This window comes from Anastrepha ludens, chromosome 4 (genome assembly GCF_028408465.1).
Source record: "Anastrepha ludens isolate Willacy chromosome 4, idAnaLude1.1, whole genome shotgun sequence".
Taxonomy (NCBI): domain Eukaryota; kingdom Metazoa; phylum Arthropoda; class Insecta; order Diptera; family Tephritidae; genus Anastrepha; species Anastrepha ludens.
Genome location: NC_071500.1, coordinates 123760710 through 123776209, shown reverse-complemented (window position 1 = coordinate 123776209; position 15500 = coordinate 123760710). Strand labels below are relative to the sequence as shown.

General features: G+C 35.0%; 1 protein-coding gene across 11 annotated transcripts in view; it reads right to left on the bottom strand.

The window, feature by feature from the left end:
* LOC128861006 (galactosylgalactosylxylosylprotein 3-beta-glucuronosyltransferase P) overlaps positions 1-15500 on the bottom strand; it is a 110584-nt gene that overhangs the window by 18396 nt on the left and 76688 nt on the right. For 10 of the 11 annotated variants that reach the window (XM_054098853.1, XM_054098863.1, XM_054098860.1 and 7 more), the window contains 2 exons: positions 6594-6637; positions 5324-6504 (listed from right to left, as the gene is read on the bottom strand). In XM_054098853.1, coding sequence (XP_053954828.1) covers positions 5324-5575 — 252 coding nt within the window. In that variant the 5' untranslated portion in view covers positions 5576-6504; positions 6594-6637. The remainder of the gene's footprint in view (positions 1-5323; positions 6505-6593; positions 6638-15500) is intronic. The other variant, XM_054098858.1, reaches the window with a different exon arrangement.

The window sequence follows — 15500 nt, the reverse complement described above, 5'->3', positions numbered from 1 at the left end:
TCCATGAAACAATGGGTTTACGGCATTTCGGTGAGCAATTTATCTCGCGTCTCGGACCAGTGCATTATGCCCGTGGCCACCAAGATCGTGTGACATTACATCCATCTTTGTGAATAAACCAACTACCATGAGGCTTTGGAAGCCAACATTACTAAAGTTATTCACGAGATCCCAACCGAAGTCCTCCAGCGAGTCATTCAAAATTGGTGTTTACGGATGGCCGAAATACGGCTCAGTTGCGACCAACATTGGAAATGTATTATAAACAGTAAATGTATTGAATGGTTCTACACAAAAATAATTAAGATTATCAATCAATTTAAATTTTCGTTGCTTTATTTATTTAAACACCGATACCTCTAAATTCATCTTTCTTCATTTATTCTACTTTATTTCTTCACATAAAACTACAGACATCTCTTGGAGCTGCCTGTTGTCAGTAAACCTTACACCTAAACAGTTGTTTTTATTAACACCAATATATTGAAAATGCTTGGTATTTCTGACACTTTCCAGAGCCATTGGCTATTGCTTAGTTCTTAGTGGAAATTTACTTTATATTTCTGATGCACATCACAACGTAAAACTCATTCCCTCTAGGTGCGTTTTTGCTAAAAAGTACACTAATACGTGTGACTGATAAAATGTTTAACCATTCATCTAAAAACACATTTGGCTAGAATAATTATATAAAAAAAGTTGAATGTGATATAGAGACTTTAGTATAAAAAATTTCATTCCAGAAACCTATTTTAATAAAAAATTTTGTTATCCGGCACATGGTTTAAAACAAACAAAAAAGAACCAATAAAAGTAGGTTCAACTGTTAAGGCTTACAACTTTATTGAATTCTTCGTTTACTGTTAAGACTTGTAATAGAAATAGATCATTTTATTTTATAAATATCTTTAAATTGTTTATCAGTAATTACTGTATAAGTAAGAAAATAATAAATTATCCTCTTATAATGAGAAAAATATCAGAAAAGTACGGAAACGGAAAATTGGCAAAAAATATCAATTTCCGCAACTTGTTTATTAAATTCTTGTCTGCATCTAAAATAATTGTTTGTTCCATTAGAAACATAAACGTACTGAGTACACACGACAAAAGAGAATTTACTTTCTTATTGCGTATTTAGTTCGCAAGTTACTTTATTATTTCATACTTTAAAATTTTTAAAACCAATTTGTTTGTTTGCTTAAATTGAAATCAGTAGTGTTTAATCAACTGCTTTTCTGGCTCCAAAATTCTCAATAGTAGGAAATTATTAAGCAAGAATATTCGCTTTGTTTCTACTCTCAGTTTCTACTCTCTCAAAGTATTATCGATTGCGCGCCGCCTTTTCACCTTTAAAGGTGTGATTGGTTTCATAAATTTTGTATTTCATGAAGGCTCATTTGTCTTTTTGGTTATTCTAAGGCCTTAGGATTGCTTCTGTTTTAGACTTGAACTGATTATTAAAAAATCTACATTATTTTTTTAGATTTACAAACACTGTGTAGCTCAAAATATTCTACTTCTAAAAAAAAAAACAAATACATTTCAACTGCCAAAAAAAAATTTAAAACTTGTAAATTTATACACAAAATACAAAAAAAAACAAATACATTTCAACTGCCAAAAAAAAATTTAAAACTTGTAAATTTATACACAAAATACAAAAAAAAACAAATACATTTCAACAGCCAAGTATTTTAAGAATTCTATGTCAGCGAGACTGCCACAATCTACTTTATTTATTTGCATAATTTTTTAATCAAATCACACTGAGGGAGTTACAGAATTTAGCTATAGCTACTTAATACAAGTGAGCCTTTCGGCTCATTTGACCGATTTTTTTTAACAACTGATTTTGTGTTCTCTACATATTTAGAAAGCTTGACGATTTCGTCATTTTGTGTCGAAATTTCAAAAATTCAAAGGAAAACGGAAGGAGTTATAGAATTTTGACTGAAAGAATTTAGCCAGGCCAACTTGGAACTAGTGAGGGCGTCAATATGTTAACCCAACATATGTTTCATAAAAACTTTCGAAAAATATTTGGTACGAAGTTGCAGATGTAATATAAACATGTAAACACTAATCACCCTATCGGAAAATTTATAATCGTTGCAAATGGTGTTGTACGTCAATCATATTTGACATTTGTGAACTTTACAGCTCACAGTACACACACAGTTCAGTACACAAACAGCCAAGCAATGGAGATCGTCAAGATCAAAATAGAGATTTCCATTTATATATTTTCTTTTGTATTTTGTAAAAAAGTTATTCAAAAACAAAATTGGTGATTAATTTTGCGCCACCTTGTTGTTGTTGAAGTGATTGAGTATTTGTACTGAAATAATCGTAATTAGTGACTAGCGCCGTTTTACTACCATTGTTTTTTTGGTTTTTTTTATTTTTTGTTGAGTCAGATCCATTTCGTGAGTTCCAAGTATAGCAGCAAAATTTTTATCTCTATGTGTGAGATTTCATTAATTTGCTGTAAGAAAAACCGAAAAACCGAACTTTTACTCTGCTTGACTTAGATTTGCATAAATAGTGGAAAATACTTTCTTTAACCCCATTTACCTGACAGCTTCTTTAGAACGGAAGTACCTTCTAGTGGGCTAACAGGTAATTCGTGCCCTGGATGTTGTATGAGGGCCATGTTTTTCTTGTCATGCACTACGTAGTTAATTGCTTCCACCTTCTTTTGCCTAAGGCATAGCACTGTGAAGCAATGGATATTTTTATTGTGTTAAATGGGGTAACAACTGCCACCGCCTTTGTTATTCTAGAGCCGAACCTTTTCTTGCTAGCTCATTCGCTATCTAAGTATCCCCTGTATTCCTATGACCGGGAACCCATATCAAATTAATTTGAAGCCAATGACCTAGCAATTCTAGTTCGTCTCTACATTTTAAAACCAGTTTGGATAAAATGAAATTAGCTTAGGTTTAACAGCTGCTTGACAGTTTGAAAAGAAAGCTATTCTTGCACCAACTTCTTTCTAGTGTTTTAGTGAGTAGAAGCCATCTCCCACATAACCGTCAATCTTAGAACTTTCAGTGTATATTTCAATGTTGAATCTACCAATCACCTTATATATACATACATGTTTGATTTTGTTGGTAGAATATCATAGCATGTATCGCTCATTTTCTGGAAGAGCGTCATAACTCAAATGAAAAGTATGGCAAATACCGTTAAAGCCTTCAATTTACCATACCTGCTAAGTAAAAGTAAATACACATTTTTTACCTGGAGCTGCTGGTAATTTCTGAATGCTTATATAAAAAATATTATTGTTTTTGTTGGATCATGGCATTCTTGCAGCAAATGAGCAATAGGCTGAATGTCTTCTTAATATAACATTCCCACCGCCGCTTACTTTTGGGTTTGTTACCCTCAGCGGATTTAAGCGCGAACGCCAGCCAAAACTTTTGTCAAATCCCATAAAAATAGTATAACGTCAACCCATTTCAAACCCATTTTTGACTGGGTTTTTTTGTTGGGTTTGCATGCATTTTAATATTAAATAGTGGCAACAGTGGTCATTTACGTGATTTCCCCTTTTGTTATTGCGTTCTTATCGAAGCATGGCAACAAATTTTTTGCAGGTGGCAATATCGAGACATGTCAGGAGAATCGCTCAACCCCTCAAGAGAGAACATCTCAAAGATTGTGGCTTGTGTCACCGGTCATTGGCTGTTAGGTAGGCACTCTTCTAAGCTAGGAGTATTTTCTCACTGCAGATGTTGTACAGACGGGGAAGTGGAAGAAACAGTAGAACACTTCCTCAGTAATTGTCCAGCCTTAGCTAGGAGTAGAGCAATATTACTGAGAAAACACTCTTTTGGCTCTCTTACGGAACTATTCGGTGTTGGGATAAAACAAATCCTATGCTTCACAAGAGCGTATAAATGGTTCCAATTATGAATGAGCACTGGGGTTCCCATCTAAGTGAGTTTGTTTTAAGGGGGTCCTCTAGTTTCTTGGGTCGAAAATATCGAATCGCCAAAAGGGAAGAAGGAGCAGCTCTGCGTGACTTCCAAGAAGAAGAGGAAGGCCTATTGTATGGTCCAGGCATAGCAGATTGACGGTAAGATGAAATTTTTACTATAAATCACATGCGCGAACTTTGAAACGCGTTTTTCTCGAAACACTATTTTTCAAAATAGTGACCACGATATTTCAAAAACTACTGAACCGATCTTGTTCAAATATATACCTCATCTTTAATATATTATAAGCCAGCGATTGAACTAGGATTATCATGATTGCTTCGATAGTTTTTTTCCTATGAGCGAAAAAATTAAGAAAAAATAAGTAAAAAATAGAATTTAATTTTCAAAAGTGTATACAAAAATTAATTTTTGTAATTAAGAATTCATTCTAGTTCAATCGCTAGTCTTAAATATGAAGATTAAAATGTCGTTTGGTTTTTCGATTTCAGATAAGCCAAACAGCCGCAATCTTGGTCACCGTCAAGCACCTCTTTTACTTTATGTCTTCTTGTCGGCCACTATAACTTTTATTCTATTATATATTTTGTCTTCAAAAAATTTGTAAAGCTCATTTAAATGTTACTAAAGATTATGTGAACACAATGAGATTTATTATTTTGATCGTTTGCCCGTTAAAAATTATTGAAAAACCCGAAAAAAAACAGACGAGAAACTAGAGGACCCCCTTAACCGACTGCCACGAAAAACTAACTCTAACCTAATATCGAGACAATTTGATTGGTTGCCGGCAACTAAAATTTAGATATACATACACAAGGCTGCAACAGACGCATAAAGTTTAAACACAATGCCCATCAAACACGCAGTGGAAAGAGCTGACAATTCTCTCAAACCCAAAACCTGCACACTCCGGGGATTGACTTTGGTGGAAACGTAGGAGGATGCTGAGGAAACTTTACAATTCTGTGCGTCTGTCGCCATTATTAAAAACGCGCTTAAAATGCCTGGGAGCCCCATTGTTTGAGGGTCTGGAGGACGATGCAAAATCGGATCTCCCAGCTCTGCTTAGATTCGCCAAAAACGCTGACATCCTACATGATGTCTACTTTCGCTATTCATAGAGGTCGGTCTTCATCTGGTATCGCTAGGGATCATAAGGTCTGTGCGTGGCTTATTGCCAACCAGGCTAGCCTAACGTAACCTATGTTCGTCTGCATGAAATATGCCAAATATTTTTTATTTCACTTTTAACTCTTTAATTATTTAGTTTATTTATTATAAATATAATAGTAATTAATTGGTTTTTTCTCAATTTTTTTTATATATTATTTTCTATGTCTATTTTTCCATTTTGTATTCACACTCACCTTTATATATTGCGGTATCGGCTGTCGCGACAAATGGTACTGATACAGCACCATGTAGATGCAGGTGGTCGCCACGAATATGGTCAGGTACATTTTTATTGATTTTGCTACCGCCATCTTTTCGTCTCCCAGTGTTACGTGTAGTGTACGTGTCTTTTCTTTAGCCGTTTTTGTTGGTGGTGTTGTTGTGCTCGTGTTTGTGAAAGGATGTTGTAGTGTAGTGTAAGTGTAGGTTATATTCTTAGACACCATTAATGCAATGCCAAAACTATCGATATAAGGAAGATTTACTTTTTAATTTAAATAATTTAATAAATATTTTACTTTTGTTTTTTTTATTATCACAAACTTTTACTTTGGTCAATTTATTTGGTTTATTGGTTTACATGTGCGATTTAGCTTCACATATTTTGCAACGAAAATTACACTGAAAAATTATAAGTTTTAGTTATCAATTTTTTTGTGCTGTAATATAGTAATTGTTTTTTTTTTCTTCTATTTAAATATTTTTCATTAAAGACGTGCAGTAAATTTTAATTAAATTTATTACTAAAAAATTTGTATTTCAATAGAGTTTCATATTCAGTTTACTTTATTTGCAATTTTTGTCAGCTGTTATTTACTTTATGCTCCGGTTTGTTTTTTGTTTTTGTGTTTTTTTTTTTTTGGGTGCCTTAGGCTTGTATGGTTTTCATCAATTTTTACTTTTATTGTTCGAAAATGTTGTTAATATTTTTTTATTTTCTTGTGACATCGATGCTGTTGTGATTTTTCATCAATTGCAGCTTGCTTTTATAGATAATTTTTTATGCTGCGTTAAATATTTATTACAAAATTTCCTTATGGTTTATGTACTTGCAATATTGTGAGTTTAAGTATATTTTTAATTTCTTTGATTCTTTAAATTCTTAACTGGTTTTATGCCAACTTTTAGCTATAGTTATTTTTATTAATTATTTTTTGAATTAGTTATGTAAATGCTATAATTTTAAATTTTAATAATTTTTATTAAAATGTTTAATTATTTGTATATTTTAAATTTAAGTTTTAATTCTTTACGTTCATTTTTCTTAATTATGCTACTACCTCCTCGTATTTGGTTAATTCAAAGTCAGTCGAAAAATTATTTATGATTGTGTATTTTATTTACAATTGGTTTTTGTAAGTATGAATTTTTGCGCCTTAAAATAAAAAGTAAATAAAATTTAAAAAGTATTTGTTAGTCCAAAATATAAAGTACATTTGAGTACAGTCAAATATTAAAATTTACCTTATTTCTTCAGTGGTTCACAGTTAAATCTGCAGATCTTGTATCTGAAAGTGGAAAAAAATTATTGATTAATGTTTCTGATACACTTTTTTTTTTTGAAAGATAAAAACAGTGTTACTCTTAATTTTTTTTTTGGGAAAATACTCTTAAAAAACGAATCTACTTTTCACCAGGACTAAATGAGGAACCAGCTATAGCAACGTAGTCGATATAAGAACACTTAACCTCCTACAAAACTTCCAAAATTACGCTTAGGTCTTCGTACTTTTGCGCAGAAATTTTTTCTAACTTAAAATTGATTTGTTCCGAGCAAAGAAATATACATTAAATGCAAGCCATTTAAAAAATACACTTCTAACCAGAAACTGTCTCAAGAGTATACATATTAATATTGAATAAACTACGTTTTGAAGTGTGTGATTTCTTTGGCGTCAATTTAATTTATTTTAACTTGCTTAGTTTTTTATGAAGTTTCTTACAGAATCAACGATTCTTAATTTATTACATATATAAATATAAAATACAAATTATAGTTTTCAGCGCATAGTTTTTCATTGTTGATACATTTGGTCTTGAAATTTTACTCATTTCACCACTTACTCTGTGCTCACCAACGCACTCGCAAAGCCAAATTTGCCAACCTCTGCTTTATTCCACAGGAAGAAAGTTCTACTATGAGCTATACGTTTCTAATATATTAGATTAGATTCTTTAAGAGGGTTGCACTTCGACCTCATAGTCTTTTGTCCCCTCTACTACTCATCACAGTAACTCATCCAGACCCAGTTTCCTTATTAAACTCAATATGGAGCTGAGTTGGATTAAGTGTATGTGCCTTTTTTCTGTTTGCAGTTGACCATGATATCTCAATGTTCTCCGCGCCATAGCGCTGCATTCTGGGAGAAGATGCATTGGAGTCTTCTGAGATTAGTCGCAGAAAGGACAAAAGTCCATAGACCAAGTCCTGATTACCTGCATATGGCTTCGCAGTCTGCACTGGCCCGTGAGGATTCTGAGTTTATCCTTGGGGAGGATCATGCATTTTTTAACCCCTTTCGTTTGTATCCTCTCAGTAGGGATTTTGCCTGGTGTAGCTCCATAGCTTGGTGTCAGCAAACTACCCTTAGCCCTGGATTTTCACTCCTAAGTTTCTCCTTGATGATGTGTTGTCCCATAGCAAGGAAGGGCTCGGGTGCTATCAAAGGAGAGGCCGCAGCCTCTCTCGCCGCAATTTCGTTTCCAGTTATACCTCTATGTCATAAGATCCAATTTAGCCGGATGTAGTTATGCGTTCCTAGTTAACTTAAACTTAATCTTTATCGATACACGCAAGAACCAGTGAGGATTTGATGCCACAGGGCGATAGGGCCATGAGTGCGGCCTGACTGTCCCTCAGAAAGGCAATTAACTCATTGCGGAAATTTCTGTCTAAGTTTATCTGGCATACATCTCCGCTTGAAAGATGCTTAGAAAACTACCCATCGGCGTAGAGCGTTTGAGTCTGGGGCCGTAAATTTCAGAGCCTATGCCTTCTGGGGTCTTCGAGCCATCTGTGCACCTGTGCAGGGTAGACTCCTGAAATTTCTTTTCATACGCAGGTCTACTCCAGTTACTTATTGATCAGTTCAATTCTGAACTTTTTTTCGAATTCGATTATTTTAGTGATATCACCTCTTGGTAGCTGGGTAAGTGGAATTTCTATAAAATAGCAAGAGCACCGAAATTGATAACTAATTAAACATTTTTTGGAGCATTTCCAGGCTCTCTTCCGTTGGATATCCGCTTAATTAATACCATATTGTTAGTAGAAGTATTTAAAACAATTTTTTTTCCGAAATTTAGTTCATTGAAATTTTAAAGTCCTTGAAAAAATTAAATTTATAAGGAAATAAAAAACTAAGTATGCCACAATAATTTCCCGATAGTAAGCAATTTTTCTGGCATAACTCTTACTGCCTCACGGTGTTATAGGTGGGACTATTCAAAATTAGGCTATCAATATTCATACTCATATACGCAACCCATTAAGCTAAAATTTCAAAATGTGAAAAAAATCATTACTCAAGTGCTGACTAACTCATCGTTATTTTCTGACCCATTACGTAAACCGTTAAGCACCAGCTAATTATGCCGCTATCTCTGGTTTGAGTTTATCGTTTATTTTCACATCAATCATTACATTCTAATTTTAAAACTAATAATAGCACCTATCCTATGAATAATAAAAGCCTCAAGTAATACCGGAAAAGCCCAATTTCAAATTACGCCACATGAAGTGCAACCAAAAGTGGAATTTGGTCGGCAGAACAAATTTATCTTTGCTTGTTTGCTCTAACATTAGAATGCCATTATCCATAGTTGTGTATCAAGCGCAATGTGCGAAAATGTAAACAAGTGGAAATGAAGTGGACGCTTGGTTTTAGGAAAACCTTCTTTGCAGGGGAAAATGGACACACAGTTTTGAAGAAATCTCACAACTCTACGTCAGTCAACATTTTCTATGTTCAAGAAGTTATGGTAGTCGTAGTAGTTGGTGGTAGTCGGTCCGTATGATCAACTCACTTAGATCTTACAGGTCCGTTGTGATTGTTCAAGAAGTTAAGAATCGATAATCTTCAACCGCTTGTACGCTTGTACGTGCACATCTGATACGGCGGCTGCCAGATGCAGATAGTACCGTGAGAAAATCCTTTGCAAGACAATGACCCCGGGAAAATGTATCAAAACCTCTAAAGAGTCCGTCACATGGAGCTCAAAATTTGTTTCGTTGGTCAAACTTTGATAGGAGATGCCTATGCGAGAGGTTGGACAAACAATCAAACAGAAGGAAAAGAAGCGAACAGGTGGAAAAAGGAAGTAGGTGCTTAGAGGAAGACCAACAGTGGCTAATTAGGTTCGCGTTAACCGCTTGAAGCTACTGATGAATTTAACCAGATGTGTGATATTTACACCCGCAATATGTGCAGGTTTGGCAAAAATGTGAAAATTCAGATGCCTAAAGCTTTGACCAACGAGAGCAAAGTACCTTAGAAAAAAGTACTAAGATGTTGCCACCCCATCCTCCAGACAGCTTTTGCAGAACAGAATTAAAGCAATCCCAAGTTTCAACGAATGGACACCTTACGGACAATGTCCGGCAAGTGTACCTACCAAATTCGAAACCTGCGGCTTTGTTAGCCTTGGAAGTTTCCTCGAACGCCGCCGAAATACTCTTGACCAGAAGGATATCGCGACTTTGCTCGTTTGCGCACTAGCCCAGCGCTCGCTGAGTTGACTCGAGGTCTGTGGTCAAACTAAGTTTTCATACTTGTGTCTAAGATTGTTGCGAAAAATAGTGGAAAAAATTTTAAATCTCAATTAGACCTGAATATAAATAATTTTCGGGCTTAGAAAAAAAGTTTCAACATACATTTTATCGTAAAACCTTTTAAACTCCCTCAAAACTCCTTGCCCACCAATTAAGACCCCCCTTTTTTGTGGCAAGTACCTGAAATGTCCTGTTAAAAAGGAAGTTCGAAAACTTTAGTAGATATATTCCTTAGAAAATTTAACTATGGATTTGCTATCGTAAAAATCTCAAACAATTAATGAAAAAACCTCGCGGCAAGCACAAAGAAATTATCACCAAAAATATGTATAAATGCATATTTGTTTACTTGTTTTTTGTTTTACGTTATTTTCAGAGCGCATATAGATAATTATAATTTTAAGAGGTTAAAGGAAATTACTTACTTATCAATATTTAAAACGGGGACTTTTTTTTAGTAACATGAGCGAAGAATTATATTTTCTATCTATCATTTGAGTGGCTATAGATAATAATCAGTATTCTTATACAAAGCTTGCGGTTTAATCGAAATTATTTGCTTAATAGCAGCTAGCAAATACTGCAGGACCGTATTTTCAAGCACTTACTATAGATAAAGCCCACGACAAACGATAGAACATCAACGCTTTGACCAGCTTTAAATACTTTCTATGGGGTTGGGGAATAAGTTCATAGCGTTTTTATATTTTCTTTTATTTTATAACGATTTGTTTGCTGTTTGTCATTCGATAGAACTCTTTCTTCTCTACAAAACTATGTTAGTTGTATTTTTGAGTTATTCAATTTTTATTAGCTTTGAGGCTTATAAATGGAATACCCAGGAGGCAAAAATCAACATTTTCTACACCTGTTCTTCTTTTGTTTTCATCGAGGTCAAAAAGCTGCCGAAGCTGCCCGAGACAATTGAGGCGTGCACGGAAAAGGTGTCATTGCCTAGTCTACAGCACGAAAATGGTTTGTAAAGTTCAAAAATGGCGACTTTGACGTCGATGACATGTGCTGCAACGGAAGGCTTTCTGAATTCGATGAAGAACGTCTCAAATTACTTTTGAAGGAGAACGGTCGCCACACAAGTACTGAATTGGCGGAAAAAATGAACTGCGATCATAAAACGATTCTAAATCACCTTCATTTAATGGGATTCACCAAAAAATTAGACGCCTGGGTGCTTCACGAGCTCAACGAAGAAAACAAAGAACGTCGTTTTCAAATTGCTTCCCAGCACCTAGCACACCGTCGAGCAACACGCGGTCATAAACAGCGCTTTTTGCACTGAATCGTCACGGTAGATGAGAAATATGAAGCAAAGAAAGTAGTGGGTGAATCCCAGAGATACGTCAAAGCCGAGAGTCAAGCCGGACCTTCATCTAAAGAAGATCATGAGTTTGACCGGGAGAGCATGGTGCACTGGGGAATGCTCGAAAAGAATGCCATGGTCAACAAGGAGTTCTACATTGTCCAGCTACATCGCGTGAATGAGGCTATTCGACTGAAAAGATCTGACCGACATGGTCAAACCATATTCCTTCACGACAACGCCAGACCCCATGTTGCACAAGTTATCAAAGCAGCACTTCAAGAGCTCGAATAGGAGGTCCTTCAACATCCGCCGTATACTCTCCCTCTCCCTCTCCACTTCATATCAAATCATATGAAGGGCGTTACCTTCGATAACAAACAGGCCATTTCTTTGACACCAGACCAGGCGAACTTTACCGAAATGGCATCAACGAGGTGGGAAAAAGGTTGTAAACAGCTACGGTGAATATATAATTGATTAACTTATTGATATAATTATTGTGTTTTGCTTAAATAAAAGTCTTCGGTAACAACGCTACGAACTTATTGCCCTAGGTAATATACTATAATATAATATAATAAATATACATTATAAATATTTATTTTATTACATTAGAAATATTTATGTGCCTACATATCAGCAATGCTCAGGGCCAAAGTGAAATAAAATATAATATTTTCCAGCTAACGTACCACGCCGGTCAAGTGCCTTCAATTAAATGCTAAAGCAAACAAATACTTGAAAGCGAACACTTACTGCACTTACTTACACATTAGGGTGATACTTATTTTTCAACTTTCAAAAAGTCGACACTTAAACTCGCCATTCGCTTGTAACAGTTAAATAAAGAATGCGTAATTTTTGGTATATTTCAAGAGTTTTAGGCGTCGCTACGAAGAAGATGCTTTCCTACAAATTATCGTATACGAAACACTTTAATTAGTTATTCAAATAAAAGCGATAAATAATGTCGTTTAATATCTTCTAACATAGCTGCAATCTCTTATCTCTTCTCCGCAAACTATGGCGCACCGCTGTCGACTCTGTTGGCATCTGGACTCTCTGGTAACGAGTGCACATGAATTTTATTTTGCAGGGTAGTGAAAAATTATAGGCAAAAGTACCATAATAAAAAACAGGCTGGACTAATAGCATAAAGTAGGCTTGTTTGTTCAGGTGTCTCTTGACTAAGACATGTTTTTGCGGTGCTCTTAAATAATTGCAGTTTTCCATGTAAATATTTAGAAACTTGCTAATAAGGCGGTTTCACCTGATTGCTAATTAACACGAGTGCGAAACAATATGCAGTGCAAGAACCTGCGTCCTCCCTAACATTTACCTCACGCCAGCATCAGCGCTATTTGATAGATTGGAAAAGAAACTGAAGCTGCAGAAAGACTCGATAATTGAACAGTTGGCTGCGGGAATGAAAAATACAGAAGAGATGGTAATGCCAATAACAGACTCAGAATAACAAAATTAGCTGATGGGCTATGAAAAAAATCAACCAATGACATTAGTTCGTTGCCATCTGAAGAACTATTGATTGGACGACTGTATGAATACATGTAAAATGATCGTGCAGAATTTGGCTGACGTGGCAGCAAAAGTTCCCCTCCCAATTTTTTTCCAATAGGTTTAGCTAAATAGCAAACCCGATAATCTATCATCCTTCTTTAATGTTCCGAAGTTCCCCTCACAATTTCGTTTTTTTCACCATAGTTATTAGCTAAACTTTGTAAATATAACATCCTTGAATGAGTTTTGAGTGCTGAGACGAGCGTCACTGCAATTGAGAATGCGTGTGCTGATGCTCTCACTATTCGCAGTGAATTGCTCACTGATAAAGCTCTGCTAGACGCTTTCGAAAGCAGCACAGTTTCAACTGATTCAATTATTAACGCAATCCCTCATTAATACTGTGAGGCTCTGAAATTCCATTTTAGAAACTTTCAAATGTGCTCTGAATAGGGGAAATCAAAAAAAATATAGTTCAAATTATTTTAATTTTATAAATTGATTGTGACTGCGACTTACCTGTTTTGATTTCTCGATCTACCATATTTATTTTTTGACTACTTTGTATTAATCTTTATGAGCTTTAAGTACATTTACATATGCAGTGATTAGCAATAAATCCATGAAAGTTATTCTACTCGATTTACTGATTAACGGCAAAATTGACAATCTGTTGTCAAGATTGTTTTGAAAGTTTTTGGTTTGGTGGAATATTCTATTATTTTTGGTTGGTTTATTTATTATTAACGCTATGAATTAAAGGCAAAGAGAAGCAATAGTTAATTTAAATGCACAATCGGTGATGAACAGTTGGAGGAAATCCGTAAACGTCTACTGAGGGCTCCACCAATTATGGCGGCAATAAGTACGCGGAATTTATTATTATTTTTTTGTTTCTTTCTATACTTCTTTCTAGTACCTCTTATTGGAGTATAGGACGTCTAAACTCGATTTTATATTTTATAATAAGCAATAACAGGCCAAAGCCTCTATGGACATTCGCTTTTTTCTGTAAAATGAATGGATAATTAATAATATCTAATAAAAATTGTATTCGAATTATGTCTACAAACCTATTTTCTTTTTTTAATTAATTAAAGTCCTTAAAATAATACCTTTTTCATATTTTTTATTACCTCTTTTCATTTGCTAGCAGCGACCCCGAATATTACTTTAAAAAAGCGAATTTTTTTTTACACGTCTTAGAATAGAATACAAGTAAGACACGTGCCAAAACAAAAACAAAAATTTAACTCAAATAAGAAGCACCCTATTACACACACATATACACTTTTACCTACCGCACTAAGTGGCTCCAAACAAATTGACTTCCACTGACGTTGTAAGGCAATTTTGCTAGTAATTTAGCGCTGCAATATGGGTCAGGGCCAATATAAATAAAAATGCAGCGTGTCAGTTATGCATAATCCATTTAACGTTGGTCGACAATCTGTCTGCCGCTTAACTGACACTCAAAAGAAAATCTAACTCTCTTTAGTTGGGTAATATTGCTTAGCAAACAACTCTTTTGTGCACTGTGAGCAAAGAGTTACTCCATGCCTCACTCCCCACTACGAAAGAACCCTCATAAAATGTAATTTTACGAATATTCGAAAATTATTTAAATACTCATAACACTCATACGCCCTGTTGACCCACTTTCAGGAAATTTCACTCTCAACTTAATTGCAAACGTCATTTGGGTTTAATTGCACTTTCACTCTCAGTTGCACATTTTTACACACACACACAAACATATATATTCATTTGTACCTACAGCTATATTTGAGCAAACATATTTGTGTGGTATCATGTAATTTTATATTCCACTACAATCCGCTGTTTGACAGAACACGCGGCACTACTCTAAAGGTCTATTAAATTATTGATATTGATATACGTATATTTGTACTCTTGTATACTCGTTGCATGTATAGCTGTTGTCTACCAACGCTAGCACTGAATGTCATATACTCTACGCCCACTCAAATCCAGTCATGCAGCAAACCAGCCAACCAACCAACCAACCAACCAGCCAAACAACGAACGACAAGACCACTAACCAAATAGAATGACATGCAAAACATACGTTTAGGGGGCCAGGCAGGTGGCCCAACATGAAAAAATACCACTACATATAGCTCAGAAAAATAAAGGAATATGATAGAGCACATTTTGAAAAAAAAAAAGAAATAGAAAAAAAATAAATAAATTGTGTAAAAATGAACTTTACCACACCATTCGCCGACCAATTACCCAGCTGCCTACTTATAGTGCTTCGCAGCGCATATACATAAATAAGTAAGTATAGTATCTGGTACGTCTATTCCATTACCCCTGAGCCATTTATGCAATGAGTTTCCTGTGCGCATACACAGACAGAACGCGTGCATATCCAGTTATCCCTGTTGTCTTATTTACATTATTTTGTTCACTTACATATTTACTTATGCATACATATATATGTAGATATGCCTTGCATAAGCCAACCTAGCAGCATATTAAAATTCAATTTAGCCACCAGCCTCAGCCCACAGCCGCCCTCCGACCTTCCGAGCACTGCCATTTCAGATGCCCGCATTTATGTGCTCTTTTCTGTTGTAGTTGGAAATGTTGGTAGCCCATGCATTGATGGGTATGGACGCGAAAAGTAGCAACGTCTAAACATTTTTGGAATATTATATAAAAGTCTATTAGGGCGAGTAATTTTTTCTCAATTTTGTTTCGACATCTGAAGTATTGTACTAATAATTCTGAACAA